This window comes from Myotis lucifugus, unplaced genomic scaffold, assembly GCF_000147115.1.
Source record: "Myotis lucifugus unplaced genomic scaffold, Myoluc2.0 scaffold_5, whole genome shotgun sequence".
Lineage (NCBI taxonomy): Eukaryota > Metazoa > Chordata > Mammalia > Chiroptera > Vespertilionidae > Myotis > Myotis lucifugus.
This window is the reverse complement of record NW_005871053.1, coordinates 14,501,072-14,517,065: the sequence shown is the minus strand read 5'-3', so window position 1 is coordinate 14,517,065 and position 15,994 is coordinate 14,501,072. Positions and strand designations below refer to the sequence as shown.

The window sequence follows — 15,994 nt, the reverse complement described above, 5'->3', positions numbered from 1 at the left end:
GCAGCCTACTCTCATTGACCCATGGCACCTTGCCTTATCTCATTTGGCTTTCCGCATTAATGTAATTGATTGAAAAAAATATTTATTTTATACTTTGTTTTAAATATGTGGATACACTTAGATTTCTCTTGGATTCAAAATTTGAAAGCTGAAGTCAAGTTATTATTTACTTGCCTCTTTTTTCTAAATATTTTGCCTACCATCCAGATAAAAAAGCTATTTCTATTGTGCACACAGGAGAGTACATGTTAAAATGTATATTTTTACCAACAGCCAATTGAGAGCATGACCAGAGCAATGGTTACCTACACCTATTTCTTTCCATATCAATCTGTAGGTGTCATACTTCTTCAAAACCGTTATCACCTCTGTCACTTCTTTTCCATTTTCACCTCCACCATCCTAGTTCTGGCCTCTGAGAGCTTATACTTGCACTATCATTAGAGCCTTCTAATTTCTCCTTCCTTTGATCCATGTAAGAGGAATTAATCTTCTCCAAGTCTCACTTTAAAATTATTTAATGGCTTCCCACTCATTATCAAAAATGTCCCTACCTTGATATTAAAAATACTCTACAATCTACATTTCTAGTTTTAAATTTGCTAGCCACCTACTCTTCACGACAATCCAACTAATATTATTACCCTAGAACTGAGTTGCCATTTCTTGTCCAAAATCCTCTTTACTTAGATGCTCTTTCTTCTTTCCAGCTTTATTTCAAGCAGCACTTTTTTTTTTCATGGAGCCTAACTTTACCCCCTCAGTTTAGCTTCCAAAATAAAGGTGAATGTTTCCTCTTTTGACTTCCAAAATTAGAATTCCAGTGCTGGTCAGGGCCATAGAAATAATTTAGTATTGTGTTCTCATTTGGTAAATGAGAAGAATGAGGCTAAGGTAGGTCAAGCTTAGAAAGGAGACTAGAAAGAAGTACCATCTAGTGCTCTTTGCACTCAACTTCACTAATTCTCCTTAGAGTTCTTGCACTTATCTGGTACACATATTGCTCTTCAGTAGAGTTCATTACATTCTAATAATCCTCAATGATGGCATGCTTTTTATTTTTTAAAAATTTAAGATGGAAAAATATATTTGTGAATTCTCCAAGGCCTTGAGTGCCGTGAAAATAGGAATATAACAGAGTGCTTTGAATAAAGGAATATAAAAATGGTTCATTGAATGAATGAATGAAGTTTAGCTTAGCATTTATTGATCAAAGCATAATTGTTAAATGCTCATTGTGGATATGGAATGAGAATAAAGAGCTGGGTACAACAAAAAATTGGGGGTTAGTTAATATGTTTGAGAGATTTACTTTGAAAAGGGGGACTTGTTTGGCATTAAAATTAATCCATTTATGGTACAAGTGCTCCGCAGCACTGCCTTTCAGACATGATTACAATGTTGGCATACATTTGGCCCAGAGAAAAGGTTTATTTTTATGAAGGTAAAATAACTATATGTAAGAAAATATTCCACTAGTATTAGGGAATTTACTATACAAAGGTCCATTCATATTCAAAATTTTATTAAAGTGGGCAATGAAGGTGCAGGGGGGAAAGGACTGTCTTTCCCAAGAGCCTCAAGACAGTTCTTGGTTCAGAACAGAAAGAGGTGTATTAACTCTTTCCAGCCTCCAGGGAACTGCAGTAATTGGTTCCCATCCGGTAAAGGCGCTAGGCAGCACTAGCCTGAATACGCTGGAAAGAACGGATTGAGGTTTCAGGCTGTGTAAAATGAGATATCTAAGAAAGGAATTATTTTAAGGAATTAACATTAGAGGTTGCTTCTTCTCACAAATGTTTTGTAAAACATCATCAAATGCAATTTCACTATTCTGGCACAATCCATTCTTATAAAAACTCTATTTTTGGTTCCTTATCTGCAGTTTTGATTAAATCAATATGAAATGAGGACTTGACAATTGAATATGCAAATTAATGTGAGGAATTTTGATACATGCAGAAATGTCCTCTTGTCTGAACGAATTGACTTTGACCTTGAAATCAATACTACTCATGGATTCTAATGTTTCTCTAATCCAAATACAAAATAACTACATGAATAAAAAAATAAAAGTAGGTAAAGTAGAAATCACACATTATTAAGCATGAAGAAGAGTCAGATAATCTTTTTAAAATCTAATGACTATATTTGTTGTGGAATTTAATTAAGATAATTATTTTTGAAAGATATGATACATCAATTATCCATGAAAATACTCCAACCTTTTTTTGCCTCAAAAATAAAAACTCTCCTTCTTGTACATTATTTCTAAACTTTAGGAATACATAAAATGTAGATTTATTTTCATTTATGTTTTTACTGTGACGTCTTCTAAGATCATAAGCAGTTAGTTGGATCTCATTCTAAGAGTGAGTTCTTGTATTAAATTCATTTAATTAATACATCTAAATTTAATGAATATTTAATTTAAACATCTTATCTTAACACACATGCTAAGAAATCAGTTTGTTTTATTTTTAGGTGTGTGTGTTAGTCTACATAATTCAAAAAAGTACTTGTATGTTAAGTTTCATTTAAAATATAAATCACATGTGCTAACTCAACTCTTTCATAATATATTTTTGCCTTGTTACATTTTTAAAGTAACCCTATAAACTTACACTTAATAAAAAAGTGAGAATGGTCACACAGTCAATACCAATCTTAAGAAACCAGAAATATTGTGCCCTCGCATCTGCTCCTGTAAGTCAACAAGGCAAGGAATCAACGGCTGGCAATTTTCAGGACCCAGACCAATGCAAAAAATGGCAAGGGTTTTATGTCTCAAAGAGCATCATGAACTTGACAAGTTAAAATATTCACCCAATCCTTCTAAACCAAGGTCCCCCACCATCACCAATCAGTCAATCTCCCCATCAATAGATAGCTCAATATACACATAACTAAACCATATTCAATGAAACTTAATAAAAACATCAACGATTGGGGTTCAAATCCACAGAGGGTAAATAAATACTCAAAGCTACTTTTCTCAAAAGAAAATTCAACACAGTTGAAAATTGGGAATTAGAATGTAAATACTATATTTTCCCTACTGTGGTACCCTTCCCAATCCCTCCCTCATCCCACTACACAAAGTCACAGTGAAAGGATGAAAGGTAGCAAAAGGGGTAATACAGTACCCATAATAAAGGGCTGAGGGGAGGAACCAGCGCTCCACCCCATCCAAGTTGGAGCAAGATTATCCTATATAAAATAGAAATATATAGTTTGTTATTAGTTAGAAATCTGATATGACAGAACATTTGGTGTTACTTTTTTTTATGATGCTCTCTGTCTGTTTCCCTATCAATCAAGACTTGAGTTCTTTTGAAAAAGGTCTTTACCATTTCCTAGATTAGGAAATTAAGAACACAAATTTAAGTACAAATTTTATTTTACTCTAGATAGTCATGACATCAATTTACTCAGTTCAATTTTACAAGTTGAAAAATTTGGACTGGAAATTTGAAATACAATAAATGTTGAAAAGCTCTCAGCCAGATGTGCATAAAACATGCAAAACATAAAGTGCAACGTGATGATAATTTGTTTATTACTTTCTAACTTCCTATCAAGCATTGTGCAACATGCTTTACTTGGTAATGTCGCATAAAAGCACATGCTTTGTAAATGTGACAAGACAACAAAAAGAAAATGAATGGCTGATTTACGCTTTTACACAGCTATTGTGATTTTATGCTGCTAGGAAAAAGAATAAAATGAGAGTTTCTATGTATATTCCAATCTCACTTCCCAATTATAATTATCATTATTATCTCCATCCTCACCACCATCCATGATTACATTTTATAAAAAGTCAAAAGATCCAAACACTTAGAAACACAGAAAAACAGAATCTATAATCAGATTATTTTGTCTCTACAATGCCAAATACACACTGAAATGATCAGCCATTTTTGGGTTGTGTATATGCTGTCATTATGAGGCAAGGAACCATATTCATAAATCTGTTAATTTAAATGACTAGTTCATCTCCCATCAGCATTTATAAGGAGTTTATGCTTTTGAAACTCCAAGATTCAAAAACTAATCTCTCCTTATATTATAAAAAGCCTCATTGATCAAAAAGTATAGGTAAGGTTATTCCTGTAAAAATTGCAGGTAGATGCACAAGACCAACATTGCTACAAAAATAAAGTGTTAAATGCAGGAGTATCTGGCCATTTGATTCATGGTCAATTTCAAAATGTTTATAACGTCTTCAAATGCTTAGCACTGTTTAGATTTCAGGAGACAGTTAAAACGTATGACAGTAGTCTCTTCTTATCTGGGAGGGATGCATTCCAAGACCCCTAGTGGACGCCTGAAACTAAGGGTAGTACCAAACCTTATATACACTGTGTTTTTTCCTATACATATAAACCTAGAATAAAGATTAATTTATAAATTAGGCACAATAGGATATTAACGACAATAATTAATAATAGAACAATTATAACAACATACTATAATAAAAGTTATGTGAATGGGGTCTCTCTCTTCACAATATCTTACTGTACTGTACTGCTCTTTTCACTTGAAGGAAACACGCCCTGTAAGGATCACTACTCTTGAGCTTCGGGGGTCTTATTAAGCAAAATAAGGCTTAGTTGAATAAAAGCACTGTGATACCGTGACAGTCAGTCTGATAACCAAGAAAGCTACTAAGTGACTATCTCACTATTCAAAGAGATGAGTCATGTCTTGGGTGGGACATGGCTGGATGGTGTGTGCCTTCTCAGAATGGCACACAATTAAAAATGTATGAGTTATTTATTTCTGGAATTTTCCATTTAATATTTTCAGACCATGGATAACTGAAACCATGGAGTGAAACCTCGAATAAAGGGGAACTGCTATACTTTGATTCAGGTGACAAGTTTTCAAGTAGTATGTATTAAAGTAATATTTTTCTCCAGAACTGACACTGGCCGTATAAAACAATAGAAAGTGACATTTAACTGGAAAATAAACTTAATTTTCACATACCCTGAAGAGAATTTACTTTAATGTTTTAGTAAAAACATAAGGATCTCTGTGAGAAATAAAATAAGACTATCTTATATTGTGTTAAATTATTTCTAATGAGGGAATTATTTATATATGTTAGGGAAACTGAAGACAAGTCTTATGTTCTTAAAAAGTGACATTTAAAACAATTTTATTTTAGAAGAACATTTTATCAGGCTATCAACAACCTAGAAAATGCAAATGGAAAAAGACAAGTCTGCTTAGATTCTACAAACATAACTAAATCTTAGTCAATAAAAGAGCAATATTTTTTCTTAATTAAAAATCTTTGTTCTGGTTAAAATTGATTTTTTAATAAATAACTACTTTCTATTCTATATATCATATGTAAGTGCTTCATGCTTTTTAAAAAGGTCTGGAAAATTAACAAGTAAATAACAACAAAATTTCTAATCTGTTATAAACCAAAGGGAATAGTTTAGTATTTCCTTAGAAGAAGTAATATAAAGTTTTGTGTAATTCTGATAAATGAGATTTAAGTTATGGTTAATTTATAAATCATCTATGTAATGAGTCAAAATTACATTTTCTGTTCATTATGCTATAAATGTTTTACCACATTGTCATGAAAAATTGTGTGGATTTATATATAAAATCTTTAAGTTACTATTACTATTTGTATAAATTAAGAAGATTAATGCAATTATAAATTGAGGCTATATTAAACATAACTTTTTTAAAAAGTTTAAAATTTAGTCAATATTTAATATCTACCCTTGAAAATATTACAATAATGCAAGCTTTGGCATTATACAGACAAAACTCTGTCAATTTTTTCTTTTTGCTTATTCTTAGGCACATGTGTGATTCATATTATTTTCAATAAAACTCATAAAATACAGTTTAGATCATCACAATGAGAAGCACATGATGTCAAATTCACTTTCGTTGATTATTATCATATCGTTACACACAGTACTTTTAATAGTGCATTTGCTTTTTTGTATACAGGTTTGTAAGGAAACTCCCAAGATAGATTAGGAAATAAAGTCATTTTAATAAGCACAGCAGATAAATGATATTGTATCATTTCAAGGGAGGCCTAAATTCTCTTGCATATCACCTAGAAGTAAATATGCAACAGATAAAAAGATAAAGTAGCAATTTTGCAAGGATTTGCCATTCCTTTGCATGCATGGGTTTTTTCCTTTTTAAAACTCAATATAATTTAATTTTGGCTATAGGCTATACTTCTGGTTCTTTCAGTTTCCTTACCCTCATCCCTTCAAATCGTGATAAAGCTCTTAGGGGTCTCAAAGCTCTTAGTGTCCTGAGAGATTTGATGGCACCAAGTTCGGAATAACCCAAGGCATTCGCTGTTAAACTGACCAATGAAACCTGCACCAATAAACAAACAAACACAAACAAAGATAACTGTCATTCAATTTTTAGTTACTATGTCATTCAACAAATATGATTTTGCTTATAATTACTCAGAAGATAAATGGTTGCATATTTTCAGTAAACCTTTAAAAAATTTTAAGGAAATATTTTCAGTCTGATGAAAAAAAGTAGCTTTTAATATGTTAATTAAAAGCTAGTTGAATAAAAACACCTCAAATGCCATGTAAGTTATTAATTGTTCAATTAATATGTTAGTAGACCAATTAGTTTTTAAAAACTAAATAAAAATTAATTTAACAAAGAAAGACATCTAAGTGTAAGAAAATGTCATTGGATATCCTTCCTTTATTTTATTAAGGATATAGGGTTTTGCCTATGGCTAAATAAAATACAAAAACTGCTATTGCATCAGAAAAAGCAAGAAATCTCTATCCTGCAATCATATGTTCACCTAACTATAATTGATACTCTCCTAAATTCAGGTGCTAAATCACATTGATTTTGTAGTTTATTTTTGAAAGGGGATTCTTTGTCTTGCTAGTATGTTGTGTTTTCATTTGTTTGAAGTTTATTCTTATGTAAGTAAATATAACTTAAAATGTTATTTTACTATGAAACTCTCAGTTTTTTTCTATACTAATTTACAGCTTCTGCTATAGTACCTGGTCCAAAATGGCCAATCAAATATTTATCAAATAAATGAATCAATGAATTTATATACAAAGACTAAGAAATAAAAATGTTAGGTGTCTAATTCTCTTTGGTAAAGAGTTTACCAAAACTACATGTCCAAACAGAGTTACAATTTCATTCATTTGAAAATGGCTAGTATTGGGCAGTTCCAAATACACTGGACACTGCAAGGGAGGGCAGTTGGGGGCAATCAGGCCTGCAGGGGAGGACAGTTGGGAGGGACCAGGTCTGCAGGGAAGGGCAGTTGGGGGTGACCAGGCCTGCAAGGGAGGGCAGTTAGGGATGACCAGTCTGGCAAGGGAGGGCAGTTAGGGGTGACTGGGCCAGCAGGGGAGGACAGTTAGGGGTGACCAGGCCAGCAGGAGAGGACAGTTAGGGGTGACCAGGCCAGCAGGAGAGGGCAGTTAGGGGCAATCGGGCTGGCAGGCAGGTGAGCGGTTGGGAACCAGCAGTCCTGGATTGTGAGAGGGATGTCCGACTGCCCGTTTAGGCCCGATCCCAGCTAAATAGGCAGTCAGACATCCCTTGAGGGGTCCCAGATTGGAGAGGGTGCAGGCTGGGCTGAGGGACACACCCTCCCACCCATGCACAAATTTCATGCACTGGGACTCTAGTATTTATTATAATTTTTATATTACTTTAGATTTACTATAATTCCTTTTGTCTTTTTTAGAGTGATTTGCTAATCCATATGAAATAATGAAAATAGAATATTGAAAAATATAAGTATCATTATTACAGAACTACAAAATGCTCTAGAGAATTATTTTCTTAAAATATATCATAAATGATGATTAAAAACCAACTTGTAATAATTGTGAGAATTGAAATATAACTTCCAATGTTTGAAACCTTAATATTAGAAACTATTTCTCTCTATGATATGATGAAACAATTTTTTTGAGGTTTTCTCTCAATTTACTAATTTCATAGTAACATTATTAAGCTTTTCAAATAGCTCTGGCTTTGCCTTTGTTTAGAATTAAGAAGATATAATATATGCAGGACTCTTAGCCTAGAAATACTTTCTACAAGAAGCCTGCATCTTTCTGCTGGACTATTATCTTTTTGGGATAAAACTGTTACCTATGAAATTTGTGATATTTTGGATACACTTTTCTAAAGCTGAAATTACGCCAAATTGATAATATGAAACATGATGTTTAATTTTAACAAATTTTAGGACAGTAATTTCTTTTAGGGCAAATGAAGTATTATTGATCATTAGGTATAGAGATCTGTGAAGGTCTGGTACATTACTAGTATGAAATAGATTTTCCCTATACTCTGTACCTTACCTCCTTTAATAAAGTTATGAGCCATCTATCTATATAAAACCCTAATATGCAAATTGACCAAATGGTGGAATGACCAGTTGCTATGATACACACTGACCACCAGGGGGAAAACTCTCAACGCAGGAGTTGCCCCCAGCTTGCAGGCCCCAACCAACAGCAGCAGTGGGGGGCGGGGCTGGTGAGTGGGCAGTACCAGGCCAGCCAAGGCAGGTGCGAGGCAGGGGTCCCAATCACCCCGCCAGTCGCCCCACAGATTGGCCCTGATCACCAGCCAGGCCTAGGGACCCTACCCATGCACGAATTTCATGCACCGGGCCTCTACTATTATATACTCTTTAAACCTACCCTTTAAAAACTTTGAGTAGATCAAAGAGAATTTTAAAAATTGACAGGAGCTCCCATTATCATGACTGTTTATCGAGAGCCTTTAAGACCTTATGTACTAATATCATCATTTACAGAGTTAGGAGCCAAGTACATTTCGCACTGGCATACAACCAAATAGAAGTGGGGCTGGGATTCAAGCCCATCTGCCTGATTCACAACATAAGAAATTTAAACAACATGCCCAATTTTACCACTGTCCCTACAAAGTGCTGTTTTTTATATTCAGCTGTTTCCTAGATAATCACCATAAATCTCATCCTTCCAATGCTAAGTCATTACTAAATTAGCCTATTCTTAGAAAAACTACAGTTACATTCAGTGAATTAGTTTAGGGACTATTTTGTAGCACATCCCGTCAACACAACATAGTGGTCAGAGACTCACTATTTTAGAATTAGCATATACATAACACAAACTACCTTTAATGGAAGACAAAGATATGGAGAATACCTACATCAACAATTAAGAAGTCCAGCCAACACCAGGCATTGGTGAAATATGTTTGGTAGCCATAAGCCACCCATTTTAGAAGCATTTCCAGAATGAAGATGTAAGTGAAAACCTTATCAGCATATTCCAACATTGTCTTAATTGTCTTTCGCTGATCAATATATACATCTTCAAATGCCTGTAAGAAAAAGTTATACATTTTAGATTTCTAAAACCATTGTACACTATAAGCTATTTTTTCTGATCATATATATATGTGTATATTATACATATATATATGTATAATATTCAATTGGAATAGGGGGACAGAGGAACAATAGCTATTGCTTTTTTTTCTCTTTAAGATCTTTTAATGAATCAAGGGAAAAGTTATAGTCTCTCTTTATAATATAGCTGAAAGAAAAAAAGTAAATGTTTATGAATTAATTTGACTTATTAGAAAATAGTTCTTGATGTCATATCCTGATAGTACTACCCCAGCTTGAAGTTATTTATTCCTTTTGTTTGATTTCTTTTGCTTCCTCTTGTTGGCTTTTTGCTACTGAAAGGAGGTTGAAGAAATGAAAAGTAAAGCTTATATTTTACATAAAGTAGAATTGTAACTGATAATCACATTGTCCAATTTTACTGGTTTGGTTCATTTGTCCCTTTCCCCCTTCATTTTGTTGATAGTTTATATTTCTCAGCAAAGACAAGGTCTGATACATTACTAGTCTACATTACTTCTCATTTAGATAAAATTACTTCTTATTGAGACCACAATATGTATTCTTCTATTATGAACCTCTCTTGATATTTCACATCAAAGTCTCACATTTATTTCAATGGTAAAATATTATTTCTTGTCTTAGTAGTATATAAATAAATTCAGTTTATCAGAGAAGTAAGCAGAAAATATAGGCCTATATTCTAATTATAAACTTAAGTTAAAGAAACATTAAGATCCATCTATCTATCTATCTACCTATCTATCATCTATCTATCATCTATCTAATGGCTTAAGTATTCCATTTGTGTTAGTGTTTTTTCTGAAATGCTATCTATATGTTACAGTTTATATTTTTGTAATTTATTTTTATATAAATAAATTTATTCTGATGTAAAGGAAGTCTTCATATAAAGAGAAACCAATCCTTACATGACTCACTTAGGCACACTGACCAATATTTGTTACCAATATTCATTGTTTCCTAAATAGCATAAGAATAGTTACACAATTCTAAAGGGTCAGAGAAGTGGTTCCTAAGGACTTACTGACTGTCCATAAAGAGATAATAATACCATTCAGAAACATAATTCACCAGGATTTAAAAGTTATAAACTCCCAATCACAGGATTATCATTAACTTCACTGTAGCTGCCATGCTTACTTTCTTATTAAAATATAAGTAATTAAATATTCATATTATTTGGTTATAATGAATAAACTGGAGGGAGAAATTTTCTGGATTACTGAATAAGCAAAAATTAAATAACTTATTAGAAATATATATATTAAATTCAGAAATAAATAGTTATACATTAAGTCTATAGTCTGGAAGATATGAAACGGGGGTAATTAAAAATGCCTTAGAAACAGGTTCAAGGGCAGGATGGTTGATATAGAGATGTACTTGTGTTCCAGGAAGAAGTCATAAGCAAAGATACAGTTAGGGATTAATTAAATGGGGGTGATGGCTGATGCTGTGGGAATGAAAATGGATGTACAATGAAGGTTGAGGGGGAAATGTGCATTTACTAAAACAATGCAACAGAAAGGGTTAATAAGTCATTAGTATTAGATTATTCTAAAACTTAGATTATACCACTTTTGCTTAATATTCACTCACCAGAGCACCACTACTAAGGAGAATCATGAAAACAATGAAGGTTTCAAACCAGTTATGTTCAACTATTCGGAAACATGTTCTTCTCAGGTTCCACCATTGTTTTCCTCTGCCTTCTTCCACACTGACTTGGCAACATTTGAATCTTTGTACACAGCCTGCAAGTATAATGTTCAAATAGATAAAATAATTCTGCTGCGTCCATAATAACTTCTGCCATGTCCCAGATACATCTTTTCTTCCCTTTTGCCAGCTCTACCTTGCTAGGATAACTCTAAGTCTGAGTAGTGAGAGCACATATATTAGCTAAAGTTATAAAATCATTCAGGCTCTTTAAATGGTTCCCTGGCTAATAATACCTGCTTTTACTGACTCACCTGTTATTCTCCAAGAAAGAACTTTGTAAAGTACAAATCAGCGGTTCTCAACCTGTGGGTCGCGACCCCTTTGGCGGTCGAACGACCCTTTCACAGGGGTTGCCTAAGGCCAACCTGCATGTCAGATATTTACATTACGATTCATAAGAGTAGCAACATTACAGTTATGAAGTAGCAACAAAAATAACTTTATGGTTGGGTCACAACATGAGGAACTGTATTTAAAGGGCCAGAAGGTTGAGAACCACTGGTACAAATCAGTGTAAAGGAGCTTGGCCTTTTCCTCTATCATCCCATTGTGCTCTGTTAAAGTCTCTAGCAGGGGTGCGGAACATTATTTTTCTGCCAAGGGCCATTTGGATATTTATAACATCATTCCAGGGCCATACAAAATTATCAACTTAAAAATTAGCCTGCTATATTTGGTCAAATATTTAATTGACTCACCCCTAATGCCTTGGTAGGGCCAAAATATTTCATGGGTCTTATAGGGCCCGCGGGCTGGACATTTCCCACTCCTACTAGAAAAGGACTTCAAAATAGAAATTAATAATAAACAGAAATCTTCCCTTTTAAAGAGGATGTAGAGTAATAACCTACATCTCTCCCAACAAAGCTAGGTTTGTTACTGTTTAAGTTTTCTTGTGGTGCTCCTAGAAGAGTTTATATAATTGTCAAAATTAATTTTGTTCACTAAAATGTGATTTGCATAGCCCTGCTTTATTTGTCATTGTTTTCCTTACACTGCTTCCACTCACTCTAACATAAGAATTAGATCAACAGGAAACTGTGAATGACTTTGTAAGCACCAGGGAGGATACATACATGGAAGGAAGGAAGGAAGGAAGGAAGGAAGGAAGGAAGGAAGGAAGGAAGGAAGGAAGGAAGGAAGGAAGGAAGGGAGGGAGGGAGGTGAGGGGGAGGAGAAAGGAAGGGAAGAAAAAAGGGGAAGGAAAAGAACATGGACCTTGCTCCCAATAGTATTACATCCTGGTTTTCAAGAAAAGATATAAACACAGGAACCCTGCCTCAAGTGGGAAAAAAAAGCCAGGTATGCTGAAAAAGTGGAAAAGAACAGAAAGGGAAGGAAGGGAGAGAGGGATGGAGGAGGAGAGAAAAAAAGACAGAGAAGAGACATATAACAGTTCAAAAGAGAGAAGAGCTCTCATAAAAGAATATATGACTAGTTATCAGGAGAATTAAATGGATCTATTGATTATAGCTGCTGAGTTCTTTTCCACTATGGTGAGATGAAGGTAGTTTGAGAAGGACTTTGGGTGATGTGTATAATTTATATAGGAATTAGAGGGAGATATTAGATATCAGGCCTCTGAAGAAGGGATCACTAAATAGAGAATATTCAAATAGATTCATCTCTTCAAAACTCAAATTCTCCAGAAAATCTGACCATGGGAATTACTACTCATAGGGAAAACAAAGATGCCCGCTTGTGAAATCGTTTTATTTTAAAAATGATACATTAGTCACTAATTTTGATTATATTAAAATATTTTTCTCCACATTCATGATCCCTACCACATAATGGGCAGAGATAACTGAAACATAACAGATTGAAAATTCATTAGCATGTTAGAGGTCATTGAAATAGATCCACTACAAAGTTCTATCCTGTTATGAGTGGTCTATTTTGGGTGATCAAGAGCTAAACACACACACACACACACACACACACACACACACACACACAACTTCACTCCACAAATGGAAGGTTAGCAGGAGGGTCACGTTCTTTACCTTCTGTGAAACAGGCCTCAGGCTCCAGGGTCTCCTCAGGCTCCACCACAGGCTGTTCCTCTGCGGGTGCGCCAATGTCCACGGTGCTGCCTTCAGACGAGCTACTGCTTTCATTCAGTTTCTGTGCACGAGATGGACAAATCGCTAATTAGCCCACCAAGAAAGGATTAGTACTATCAACTGATTTTGAATTCTCTTTGAAATGAAGAGGTTTTGCTTAGAACCAAAGTGGGGTTGGATAAGAAGACGAAATAAGGAAATTGCCTACATGAACTTCTTTGCCATAACTCACAATGTAGATGTGAAATCAGATTGCTATGTCATGAAGTCACAAATAGCCATCAGAAACATGTACTAAGCAATCCACTGTTCTATGGATTAGAGAAGCCCCCATATTTGCTTAGGAGCAAATCTTTTAATTTTCAAGTGGTTAGAATTTTTTCTTGTCATTTCACTATTAATCTCTAGTTTAGCTGCATTGTGATTAGACAATAACCTACATGATGTCTTCTATTTTGAATTTATGGAGACAACAACACTATACAGTATCTGCTATTCTGAATTTATTGAGGTTTACTTTGAGATCCAGTATATTGTTAATTTACATAAATGTAACATGGGCACTTGAAAATAAGAATTCTCTGTAAATATAATTTTTGAGATAATAAACATTTATAGCATACAGTGGGGCCTTGACTTACGAGTGTACCAACTAACGAGTTTTTCAAGATACGAGCTGTCTCTCAGCTGATTTTTTGCTTTGAGTTGCGAGCTAAAATTCGGGTTACAAGCCAGCTTCAGGTACCCCACCGCTAGTTGGCACAGCGAACATCACAGTGAACGCCACAACATCAGCCCAGAGTCACGTGTCTCACTCATTCACTTTTGATTTGACATACGAGTAATTTGAGTTACGAGCTCTGTCACAGAACAAATTAAACTCGTAAGTCAAGGCCCCACTGTATTTACTTTTATTATATACTAGAGGCACAGTGCACAAAATTTGTGCACTGGTAGGGTCCCTAGTGGCCACCAGCAAGGGCCTCCCTTCCTCCCTCTGGCTGCCTGCTGCCGCCACCACCACCACTGGCCAGGGCCTCCCTCCCTTTCCTCAGCTGGCCCCACCCCCTGGTCGAACTCCCAGATGAACTCCCCGTCAAGGGGACAATTTGCATACTACGCTTTTATTATATAGGATAATATTCAAGTTATCAGTGTCCTTTTTGAATTTTTCTTTATTTTATCAAAGGCTAAAAGAATATTATTAAAACTCTCATAATCAGTATACATTACTTTTATCAATATATTCATATAGTTCTCATTTTTGAAATAAAAGATGAAGTGGCTCTGAGTAGTTTATTTGATTGGATAATAACACTGTTATACAAAAAGAGAAGGGAAAGATTTGTGGAAAGAATCTGTTTCTACATTAGTACATTAGATATACATTCAAATAAAATGCTAAATAAATTGAATAACAGCAAAATAAAACATCCTCAAGTATTTTATTGATTTAAAACAATAAGGTCAATTAACTTTTCCTTTTTGTTCTTAAAATTTTATTTTATTTTGAAATTCACCTAATAAAGCCACTGGTTCTCATAGTTTTTAGATTAATAGACTATTTTAAAAACCCATGTTAATGTTTACTAAACCATTAATCAGCCTTTAATTTACTAACTTCCAAAATGAGCTAGTTTATTTGAAAACAGGTATATTTCCACACGACTCTCAGTAGCTAAACTACAGAGTCTACACTGACTTGTATTCTCCATGTGTTTTTGGCAGGCTGACTTAACAAGGGAACCTAGAGAATGCCGGAAACACATGGTGCCTGAGGCATCCAATTCGCCTCGTACAATAACCATTTAATAACTACAGCCCTGATAGGAGGAACATTTTTCTTCTCAGTGGCTTTATGCAACATTTTTTCCTTTTAAAGATGTTTGCTATGGAAGCAAGTGATTTTGGCCCTGAGTGTGAAAACAAAGTGAAGCAAATAAAATACTCCGTGATATTATTTTAAGAGTACATGATTAAATAGTATTTTCTTGTTGTCTGACTTGATCTTAGGATGTTTTTGCTTTTATTTTAGACTTGGTTTGTTAGAGGGAACTTGTCTATAGTATTTAATAGAAGTTCAATTGATAATAAGTGCTAAAATATATTAAAAATAAAGTGGGCCCAGCTGGTGTGACTCAGTGGTTGAGCTTCGATCTATAAACCAGGAGGTCACAGTTCAATTCTAGGTCAGGGCACCTGCCTGAGGTCAGTCCTCAGTGGGGAGCATGCAGGAAGCAGCTGATCAAGGATTCTCTCTCATCATTGATGTTTCTGTCTCTCTCTCCCTCTCCCTTCCTTTCTGAAGTCAATAAAAACATATTTTAAAAAATAAACCTGGAATTTAGGGGTCAAAAGGGTACAGAATATGTATGTGTCTATAAATATTACTTTTGAGAAAAATACTTATTTTTAAACCTAGGCATGTACTATTTTAAAGGTGAATTTTTCACTATTGTTATATATTTATATATATTGTTATATATATATAACCTTAAGTCAGACATAAATGAGATGATCTATAACCTCAACAATATTAATATTTCATTGTGTATATTGTGCATTAGTAAATATTTCCAATGTACACTAAGCATATTAAAATTTAAAATGGCCTCTATTAAAGACTCTCAACAAAACACCCATATAATATCAAAGGAAAAACCACTGTACACAGATTTAGTATTTTCACAGAGCAGCTAGAAAAATTAAATATTGTCATTAATTCCCACATCATCCCTAAAACCCAGGTGATTTCTTCATCAAGCTG

At 34.2% G+C, this 15,994-nt stretch overlaps 1 protein-coding gene across 7 annotated transcripts in view; it reads right to left on the bottom strand.

Annotated features, from left to right (window-relative positions):
* The window catches only part of LOC102416922 (sodium channel protein type 1 subunit alpha), a 124,984-nt gene that overhangs the window by 17,606 nt on the left and 91,384 nt on the right, over positions 1-15,994 (bottom strand). For all 7 annotated transcript variants that reach the window (XM_023745338.1, XM_023745332.1, XM_023745347.1 and 4 more), the window contains 4 exons: positions 13,168-13,288; positions 11,039-11,193; positions 9,214-9,387; positions 6,253-6,375 (listed from right to left, as the gene is read on the bottom strand). In XM_023745338.1, the coding sequence (XP_023601106.1) occupies positions 6,253-6,375; positions 9,214-9,387; positions 11,039-11,193; positions 13,168-13,288 (573 nt within the window). The remainder of the gene's footprint in view (positions 1-6,252; positions 6,376-9,213; positions 9,388-11,038; positions 11,194-13,167; positions 13,289-15,994) is intronic.